Consider the following 10,810-nt stretch of genomic DNA (forward strand, 5'->3'; position numbering starts at 1 on the left):
GCACCAGAAATGAGAGATGAACAAAACTAGACACTTCCAACTGGCCAGAGTCTTGGAGGGCAGAGAGAAACACAGATCTAGACATTCATAAGAAAAATAAAACCTAAATTCAAACATTCAGTCTTATACCCAATGAAAGGTTTGAACAGGGAACTCAGTCACCACCAGTTCCCACCCTCCCCTGCCAGCACTGAAGAAAAACAAAAGCTCAACACACACTAAGGGCTTAGGAGGAAGGGGCATTCTCCTGCCTCCCCCACCAAGAATGGGCTGGGGAAAGCGCTACATGTCCCCACCCTTTACAGTGTCAACCCTACACAAGTTCTGAATGTGATTCAAAGAACCAGCAGCTCAATTGGCAATGACAACTCCCACCCACCCCATCATGTCACCAACAGACAAGGTTGCCCTTGCACCCTCTGGAATCTCTTCCCACCTGCAGCCCTTCTCCACCTCCTGGCGCCCAGAGCTTGATTATTACACTTCAGACCTGTTCCTAGGAGGCCCTCTGCCCTTCCCACTAGAGGCTGGGACTAGCCACAAGTTGTCCCCTGCCCCAAATCCAACTCCAGGGCAGATGGCAGTATGGCCATCTTATCCTAGGTGACCTTCCAAAAACTTCTCCAGGGAACAGACAGCCAGCCACAGGGCACAGCAGAGTGTCTAAGCTGGATGCCTGAGGGAAAGGGGATGGTCTGACACCAGCCTGTCCCCACCCCCACAACAGGTGACATAAAAGCCCACTTAGAACTAGCTGTGCCCCTTCTAACTCCCCAAACATCCTAGAGATTCCACTTCTCCTGCCCCTTCCCCCGTCTCTACCCGAAACCCACCCCCGCACACACACAGACAAACACAGACATACACAAAGAAGAATCAAGGGGGACACCGATTTGGTTTGATTGCTAAGACCTAACTAAGGAACTACAGTCACCAGAATTCCCTTGCCAGCCAACAACAGGGGCTGCCCTAAGAGAACTGAGGAATGAGAAAAACGGAGGGCTAAGCAGGGAGCAGACAGAAGACTGTAAAGGGAAAAGTCAAGCTAATCTTACTCCCAGCTTCCTACCAACACGATCTCTGGCTGGAATAAACGAAGGTAACCCACAAAGACACAGCCCTTACTCAGAAATCCTGACAAAGACAGCAAGACGAGTCTGCTCCCACTCCACACCACAAACACATCGCAGGGCCCCTTAAAGACTGCACCCCACCCACCCCTGCCCCAAGCCTAAAGTCACAGTTCAGTGGAATATTCTCCCTGGTACTAGCAGTCCCCCACCTACCTACCCTCTCTGTGCCAACCCTAACCTGTTCTCACAGGCCCCCGGCCCTCTCAGAGCAGCATCCACCACCTGAGAGGCAGCTGCAGTCTTTTTTCAGCCTTGAAACCTACTTCTATTCCCCAGCCCTCCTAGTCTTTCCAGCTCGCTGAGGGCCTTTTATTTAACTAGGGAGACAAAGAGGAAAAGGAGGGGTGGGAGAGATTTCCTAGTGCAGTACAACCAAAAAAATATTTTTGAAGTCTTAAAAAAAATAAACATAAAGCAGCCTTCTTCCCCAGGCAACTAAACAGAAAGAAGTTTGGTTTTTGTTTACTGCGACACACACATGAAATCGAGTACACAGTCCATGCAGTAGCACAGCCATTGGAGAGGACTTCCTGATGCTGGCCCCAGGGCAAAACAGTCCCAGCAACGCTGCCTGCTTGCCATCGCTGCCGCCGCCACTGACACCTTCACCTCGGCCACCTAGCCTGACTTGAAGAGGAGGATTGCAACTTGACCCAAGTAAAAATAGATGAAGTGCTTTGTCTCGTGTGTGACATAGCTGCCAAAATTTCGGCCCACGATACAATGCCAGGTAGGATTATATTTCTTGTCAAATTCCTAAAAAAGAATAAAAGAGGGAAAGAAAAGGTAGTTAAGGTTGTTGGAGAAGAAATGAAAACAGGAGCCACTCCCAGCAATTACAACACACACATTTAGTGTTCCCACCTACTTCGTCCAGGATCCCACCCCCAGCCCTGCTCCCCCAGCCCAGGGCCTCAGCTCTCGAACCTCTGAAGCTCAGGTTCTAAGGCTGGCAACAACACTCGTACCCTCATCAATAATGGAACGCCACAAAGGCTCCATTATTCCTCTCTGCCAAGCCTAGAGCACTCTACACCCTGATCATCTCTCCATCCTCTAGTCACCCCACACCCAGACCTGCCCACCCTATGATCCTTCAAGATAATAATCAGAGACCAGGATGTCATGATGTCATCATACAGCATAGCAAGCGGGGCCTGGCCAGCACTGCCTCACACATTACTAAAACAAATGAGGATTAAGTGTGAAGCAACGCAGAGCAGTTGTAGAGCACCAAGTGTGGCCTGTGCACCAATTCCCTGGTTCTCCAAAACCACCTAAGCAACCCTCTGGGGCATCAGACAGTTCCCTAGCACACTGTGGCTCAGGCTACAGCTTCGTTCTGGATGTGCCCTTCACAAATTGTGGAAGGACAGTAGCCCTCAACCATGGGCACATCAAGGCTGCCTCACGGCTCTTGTCCACTGAATGCGCCATGTGCTTGTCTAACCTCCTAAAGCGCCCATACCACACAATTCCAGGAGGCAAAGGAACAAAGGCAGGCAAATGCAATGTCAATCCTGATTCTAGACTCTGTCTGACGTGAAGGAGAACCATCATCACTTTCCCGGGTCACACAAGGATTCCTCTCATTCTAAGAGACTGAATCTACCTTCTTTCCCTGGGTGGATTAGCAAAACCATCAGTCATGTAGGGCTGACTGTTCTCCCGGCTCCATAATACGGAGGTTTCATTCTCATGACTTCCTTGTCTGATCCTACCCTCAAGGGTAGGAAAACAAAGTTCTGAGAAACTGGAGACCCCACAGGGCACGTCTAAGTACTATGCAGACTGCCACCATACTCTTAGCATCCTCTTCTTAGGATGTCAGGGCTTAGATGACCAAAGACTGGGACTATGTCTCTAGGTTAGACACAGGTCTTGGGGATTGGAGAGATAGAAATCAGTGAAGAGGACTGGCTACTCTTGTGGAGGACCTGGCACTGGCACAGTGGCTCACAGCCACCTATAACACCTATTCCAAAGGATCTGATGCCCTCTTCTGACCTTCACAGGGACCAAGCACAGACGTGACAGACATACATGAAGGCAAAACATTCACATACTAAAAATAAAAGATATAGAGTAAAAACACAAAACACACTTTAATCCCAGCACTCGGGAGGCAGAGGCAGGCGGATCACTGTGAGCTGGAGGCCAGCCTGGTCTACAAAGTGAGTCCAGGACAGCCAAGATTACACAGATAGACCCTGTCTCGAAAAAAAACAAATCAAAAACAAAAACAAAAAAAAAGAAAAAGCAGGAGACACAAAACCCTAGCTCTTGCTCCGGGTTCAACCGCCTTTTCAGGGTTAGCCATTCCCCTCAGGCAGTCATTTGGGATTTTTGAGTGTTTACATGTATCTGGGAGTGGCCAGGGTGCCAGCGCACATGTGTGCAAGCCTGAGGACAGCCTGCTGGAGTCCATCCCCCCCCTTCCACCATCTGGGTTTCAGGGCTCAAACTCAGATCTTTAGGTTTGTAAGCAAACACCTTTGCCCACAAAGCCATCTCACCAGCCCCATTTAGGAAATTTTCACTAACTCTGATATTGAACCATTTTTATAAAAATTACACAGCCAGCCCTCTATATGTGACTTGTACATCCATATATTCAACTAACCATAGACTTTAAATATTAAGAAAAAAAAATGGCATGATGTATCGAAAAGCAAAGGACTGACTATCTGAGCTCATTATTTTGTTGTTGTTGTTGTTGTTTTGAGACAGGGTTTCTCTGCGTAGACCTGGCTGTCCTGGCCTCACTTTGTAGACCAGGCTGGCCTCAAACTCAGAGATCAGCCCACCTCTGCCTCCTGAGTGCTGGGATTAAAGGTGTGTGCCACCATGCCCAGCTCATTCTTTTAAGAATGTAGGAGGGCATCTGCTGAAGACACTAAGCAGAGGCTGGCCCAAGAGCTGCCCTGTGGAGAGCTCAGGCCAGCTCTGAGAATCAAGTTATGTCCCTGATTTAAGCTTTAGGAAACTGCTGAGTTTTGCCTCTGAGATGTGGCCTGTCTTAGTTCTGAGTTCCCAACTAATACAGCACACATGAGCGACTCCCTGCCACCACCCAATGGCTCACCACATGCACACACTGCCAGGTGAGGGCCACCTGGTTGTCCATGTGCCTGTGCGCAAGAGCAGGACCCTGGGTACCATTCCCAGTGTCTGATTTGTTTCCAGAAACCTCAGTTTCTCCATCAGTGTACAGGAGCCTTGCCTTTGCTGATAAGAGAAGAATCAAGGTATATATGCTTTAAGAGGGTGGCAGTGTACTCGTGATATTTCACTACTCAAGAGGCTCATGAGCTTGAAGCAATCTGCGCTACTCAAGCTAGGTCTACAAAGACCTGTAATATCTACCAGGAAAGCAGCATGAGATCCCATGATGTCATCCATGGAATTCTGAAACCCAGCAACACTAGTCTCACAATTCCATTTAAAGGCAAAGCCACTTGGGTGATTTCCTTAGGCTTTTTCTAAAGTCAATTCTGTTCTTTCTGGCAATCTAAAGTAGGACTCTTGGTGATGCCGAGTGTCCTTTAAGAACATTGTCTGACCTGTCAGGTCTTGGGGCTGGGCTCCTCAGCTACGTGTCCAGACTCCAGGCTGGGCAGTGCTGATTCTTGCCCTTGACATATTCCCTCCTGCTAGACCATCAGCCTCTCTGTTATGTCTGAGCTAAGGACTTCTGGTCTAAAGGTGACATTTTGATACAAAAACAAAGAACAAAAACCTACTTTCTACTTTATTTTCTGTAATGAGTACACTTCACATTTCCAATAAAAATAAAACTGCTAGCCAGGCGTGATGGCGCATGCCTTTAATCCCAGACCTCGGAAAGCAGAGGCAGAGGTAGCTCTTGAGTTCGAGGCCAGCCTGGTCTACAAAGTGAGTCCAGGACAGCTAAGGCTACATAGAGAAACCTTGTCTCTGAAAACAAAACGGAAAATAAAACTGCTGTCTCCTTAAAAAAAAAAAAAAGGCAAGGAGGGGATTGCTGGAGATGGCTCAGCAGTTAAGAGCACTTGCAGCTCTTCCAGGGACCTGGGCTCAATTCATAGCACCCACACAGCAGTTCAAAACCATCCATAACTCCAGTCTCAGGGGGCCTAAATGGCCTCTTCTGGCCTCCACAGGATCAGGCTCGCATGCGGTAGACACACACAGGCAACATACTCATACACATAAGGCTAATTTTTTAAAAATAAAATATAGGGAAGCCGGGCATGGTGGCGCACGCCTTTAATCCCAGCACTCAGGGTTAAGGGAGGCAGAGGCAGGCGGATCGCTGTGAGTTCGAGGCCAGCCTGGTCTACAAAGTGAGTCCAGGATAGCCAAGGCTACACAGAGAGACCCTGTCTCGAAAAACCAAAAAATAAATAAATAAATAAATAAAGTATAGGGAAAAGAGTAGTAAATATTGCAAAATATGCAGAACCTAAGTCTTTTAAGGGAAAATTTTAATTGCAATTATGAGAATTATAAGGGATACACTACTGTAAATGAAGTTCCCTGAAAATCTGCTCAGGATCATATATTGATTGAATAGTTCTCAACTGGGCCCGTGACATTACTTCTGAAGTTTCTCTGCATAGCCTTTCCCTCCCTCAATGCCTTGCAGTGACGAAACTATCTGTAAAACTAGCACAGCTTCAGCAAAGCCTCAGCAAGAACCACTAAGGTGATTGCTTTGGCAACGCAGAATCAGCCCACAATTCAGCTGCTTCACAAATCTGCAGGGTTCTGTGTGAAGGGCCACCCCTGGCGGGCCAACGCCACGCCCCTCACCCTGCCCGGCAGCTAGGCGTCAGGCCTCGCTCCTCCCGCCTCACCTTCTTGATATAGGCGGCAATGTCCTTCTCTATGTTGTACTTCTCCATGGCCTGTGTGGCGCAGTCAACGGCATCCTGTTGCATGTCCTCAGACATGTCTGCGTTCTTGATCACTGCCTTCCGGTCAGACATCGTGACACTGCAGTAGGAGCACAGAAGTCAAGCTGACACCGTCTCAGTGTGAGCAATAAACAGACTAAGCTATGGGTCGGGAGCCTCAGGCCTAGAGGGTAGTATAGAAAGCGGGAGGGTATGAAACACAGACAAGAGACATTAATTAAAGGGAAGTTTTATGCTGGGGAAGGTGGCACATGCCTTAAATCCCAGCACCTGGGAGACAGAAGTAGTAAGATCTGAGTTCAAAGCCAGCCTAGCATACAAAAAAACCTTGTCTCAAAAAAAGTTTTTAAACTGCTTACAAGCTTTTAGCAGAAGTATGGTCCCTACCATACAAGGCAAGTATTAAAAATAAAAGATGTAAATGTTAAGATGTCATGTTTTTACAATACAAGAGATTTTTTTTAACTTCCAACAGCTACTTATTTCATACACTCTGAACTTTAGCCCAACACTGAGAGCTGCAGCAATACAACAATGCATCACCTAACTTATCTTTCAGCCAAGTTAATTTACCTGTTTTTATGTCACAGTCTGTAAAACAGGGACTGCAGCATAATCCTAAAGATAAACTAGAAGCTAACACCTCAAGGGATGAAGCGCACAGTTTAATGACTATTAGATACCACTGGTCTCACAGCAGAAAACACCTGCTAAAAATCAGTATTCCTGATTTCTGGTCCTGACTCTGAACCTCTGTGGTCTCGGCAAGGTATTTGGCCTTTCTGTATCGATTACTTCCATTTTAGCAACGAGGTCAGCTCTCAACTGGAGGTTGTTTAAGAATTAACTAGGTTATATGAGAGCACCTGCAAACAAGGAGCACCTGTGCAAGGGGGCTGGCTGGCTATCAGCCACACTCAACCACCACCTACCTGTTTTACAAGTCAAAGTTTTATAGGAACACATTATTAGAGACTGTTCTGACTACAAAGGCTAAAATACTACTCGGTCCTCTCACAGAAAAAAAGGCCAACTAGAGCTGGGCACATGCCTGTAATCCCAGCACTTGGGAGCAGAAGCAGGCGGATCAGTGTGAGTTCAAGGACAGCCTGGTCTACAAAGTGAGTCCAGGACAGCCAAGGCTACACAGAGAAACACTGTCTTTAAAAACTAAATAAAAAAGGTGGGGGGAGCCAACTCCACTTTGGTAAAAATAAAGGACTTCATACATAAAGCCTGGTGGCAAAGATAATGACCTCTTAAATAATGGGGGCCATGTACCTCTAACTAGAGAAGCAGTCAGGTGTCACCACGTCCAATCCTGCTTCCCCACTCTCCTCACTACAGTGTTCAATATTCAAAGTTACGGCTCCAACAAGGATTTGTCCTGACTTTTTGCTTCCCGTGTATGTTTGGTTGGATTTGTGGCTTTGGTTTAAGACGGGTAGTTCAGGCTGACCTAGAACTCAAGATCTCCACCTGCCTCTGCCTCCCTAAGTGCTGGAATTACAGGCATGTGCCACCACACCTGGCATAAAAATTGCTTTTATTCATTCAAAAAGCATTAATGAAGTGAAAACTTAAATACTTATTATGCTGATGGGAAAGCTGAGCACTTTCCCTTAAATGAAAACAGGGCCACCAAGTGTGGTGGTTCACACCTGAAATTTTAACACTTGGGATGTAGAGGCAGAAGACCAGGCATTCAAAGCCGACCTCGGTTACAATGAGACCTTGTTTCAAACAATAAAAACACATGACCGAGAAAAACCTGGAGATGGAGGAGGTGCAAGGCTAAAGGGGGTTATTAATATTTCTACAGCGTTCTTTCACAGCCGTGCTTCCTGGGCTGTGGCATTCACCATCCAGCAAGCAACCAGACTTCTGAGGTAGACTCAGTGCAGACTCATCTACCTTGGCAGTCTATAGTTATATGAGCTACTTTACAATAAATGAGCGACAAAACCCGGCCTGGTCCTTGACCACTCTCATCACACACAGTAGTATTGATTCCCCTCACCTCAACTCCAAAAGCGCCACTGGTTGTGGCCCAGCCCAGTGGAAAGAGATGCTATCCCCCTCCGAATCTTGATACGAGGCTACACAGAAGCCTGACTGCTCAAGGAAATTCCTGGTATCGTTCCAATCCACTTTTAAGTCCGCACTACCCACCGAGACCCTCAAATGCACACAACGTGCGCTGCCAAGCAAGGCGGCCCTTAGCTGCACCCAGGGCACCTCGGCAAGGCTTCTTCCTCTTAAGCGACACTGGCTAGTGTTCAGCTCAGAAGCCTCCACGCCAAAGAAAAATTAGAGCCTCAAGGAATCTGTGGTGGTTAAGAAAAGGTCAAGAGATGCCTGTTCTAGACTGACTAGCTCTATGACCTTGGGTAAACAACCGCGTTTACAAACAATAGCTGTAATGAGAGGAACGGGGCAATATCCATGAGGTTTGAGCAAAGAAAAGGGCGGATGATGAGACCTTTCTAGAAGGAAAGAAAAAAAAAACAATGTCACCTGGTGGCCTGTTCCAGGTTACCACTCAGAAGGGGGCACTGTTTACAATTCCAGAGGTTGGGGGTGGAGCCTGGCTACAGACAACGAAGTATGAAATTGGCACCATTTTGCTAAAAAGCTCACCTGCTTCACTGCTTCATCCCCCCCCCCCCCAGTCCAAAGGATCAACTTTGTCACAGTAATTAAGAGCTGTCTTACTCTCCAAGAGAGAGATCCCGCGATTACATAATGCTGGTCTTGTGACTACAATGCCACGATTCACCCCTGGCCCCTCAGGCGTCTCAGAAAGGTGAGGCCCAGCCCTAGCAACCTCTATCCAAGGTGCCTGAGAGAAAAAGGTTAGGCGAGCTAGACGCCCAGCTATCTTTTCCGTCCTCGGGAGGTGGGGGGGGGGGGGGCGGGCGGGGGAGGCTCGGCCTCCAGATAAAAGGATGGCCAAAGGGCCCCAAGCCAGCTTCCTGAGTCACGAGCCAGGAGCTCCCGCAAAAGGAGCACCAGGACAGCTCTCTCATCCTCTGTTCCCGGTCTCACCCGGAGGAGGAGGGGGGAAAAAAAAGCCTCCAACTGTCCAAATGACACGGACCGCCCTGCACCATTCCTTGACACGCACAAGCGTTATTGCCTCGTTTCGGATTTCCAAGGGGGCCGTACCCCTTCCCCCATACACACAGACACACACACACACACACACCCCATCCCTTCATCAGGAGGGCAGGGACCACGAAGGGCAGCACCTGGGGAATGAGAAAGCATCCGCCTCCCCGCCCCGTCCACAGGCCGCGGCCAGTCCTCCGCCCTCCCTCGCCAGGCCTGGAACCCCGCCGGAGTGGCCGGGCGACCTCGCTGCAGGAAGGACGCCCCGGAGGGTGGCGGTGGCGGCCTGAGGAGCCGCGTCATGCCGGAGCCCTCTCCACCCGGCTCGGCCTGCCGGCCCGCTCGCCCTCCTCGGACCTCTAGAGGACTCCGCGCACCGCGGGCGGGCGGGCTCCCCCGAGGGGCTGCGGGGTCTTCCGGAGGCCGAGGCGACCAGGGCGAGGGCTAGTCCCCGGGCCCCCGCTCACCGTCACGCAGGCGAGTCCGCACGGGCCCCTGGGGAGCAGCGCTGGGCTGTAGCAGAGCGCGGGCAGGGGCGGTGTCCCCCTGGGCTCGTCCTGCAGCAGCAGCCGCTGCCGCCGCGGTGTCCCCCTTGCTCCCGCGGCCCCGAGCCGAGCGCTCGCGCTGCCGTCCGCCCTCCGAGCTCCCCCGGCCGCCCGCGCTCCGCCTCGCGCCACCCGGCCGACCGCCTGTACCCGTTCGGCGCCTCGCAGTCCGCTCCGCTCCGCCGCTGAGCGTGGCCGACGCGCGGCCCTGAAATAGAGCCCCGCCCCCGCCCCCCTGCCGCGCGCGCCGCCGTCCGCGCTCCCCATTGGCTGCGCCCGCCCGGCCCCGCACTGCGGGCTTCTCCCCGCGCCGCTCTCGCTCCACATCTTGTTTCCTCCCACAATGCCTCGGGGCGGAGGAGGGGGTGGGGTGGGGAAGGGGACCTGGAGAAGGTGGGGGGAGGGAACTGAGGCCTTAGAAGGAGGAGAAAGGAGAAAGCAGACCCCTGTCTGCCCAGGCTTTGAGAGACCACTGTGGGGAGATATAAAAAGAGTATTCCCCCCCCCCCGTCCTCCCCAAAAAAGAGAGAGAGGCGTGGAGACCACAGGTCCAGGAAGGGAGGAGTGGAGGCATGGAGATTTCAGACTCAGCAGAGAAGGGCTCCCAGGTCCCAACTTCAGAAAGCGACAGAGGAGGGGATTAAAAATCACGAGAGACTGAAGATTATACAGGGCACCATTTCCCTTGGCTGGCAACACTTGGGAGAGGAGCAGCCAAGCCCCACAATGAAGTAAAGGCATAAGCAGTCCTCGGTATCCCCACACCCCTACCGCCACCCTCACATTCTGGAAAGGTCCCTTTTGCTTCCTGCTCAGCCATTCTGCCCACCCATAGCTAGGTCCCTAACCACCATCTTCAAAAACAATAGCAGTACAGCCTCTGCACTTTATGGTCCTTTGAGGATAGAGGTAATAAGTCAGGCATCCCCACCTGTCCAGTTAAACAGGACCCGAGGGGACTGAAAGGAACGGATAGGTATGAGCTGTGAGGTAACGACTTTATCCCGGGGCGTTGTAGTGCACGCCTTTAATCCCAGCACTCGGGAGGCAGAGGCAGGTGGATCTCTGTGAGTTCGAGGCCAACCTGATCTACAAAGCGAGTCTAGGACAGCCAAGGCTACAC

The 10,810-nt window shown here is 50.6% G+C and overlaps 1 protein-coding gene across 2 annotated transcripts; it reads right to left on the reverse strand.

The window, feature by feature from the left end:
- Window positions 1-1,027: 1,027 nt before the first annotated feature.
- Dynll2 (dynein light chain LC8-type 2) lies at window positions 1,028-9,896 on the reverse strand. Of its 2 annotated transcripts, none has more exons than XM_051158247.1 (3): window positions 9,838-9,896; window positions 5,972-6,110; window positions 1,028-1,889 (listed from the first exon to the last, which is right to left on the reverse strand). In XM_051158247.1, the coding sequence occupies exons 2-3, from the start codon at window positions 6,101-6,103 to the stop codon at window positions 1,752-1,754; spliced, it is 270 nt and encodes an 89-aa protein (XP_051014204.1). In that variant the 5' UTR covers window positions 6,104-6,110; window positions 9,838-9,896; the 3' UTR covers window positions 1,028-1,751. The 2 variants fall into 2 exon arrangements, with proteins under 2 accessions (XP_051014204.1, XP_051014203.1); XM_051158246.1 differs by lacking the exon at window positions 9,838-9,896 and adding an exon at window positions 9,610-9,782.
- Window positions 9,897-10,810: the final 914 nt, after the last annotated feature.

This window comes from Acomys russatus, chromosome 16 (assembly GCF_903995435.1).
Source record: "Acomys russatus chromosome 16, mAcoRus1.1, whole genome shotgun sequence".
Lineage (NCBI taxonomy): Eukaryota > Metazoa > Chordata > Mammalia > Rodentia > Muridae > Acomys > Acomys russatus.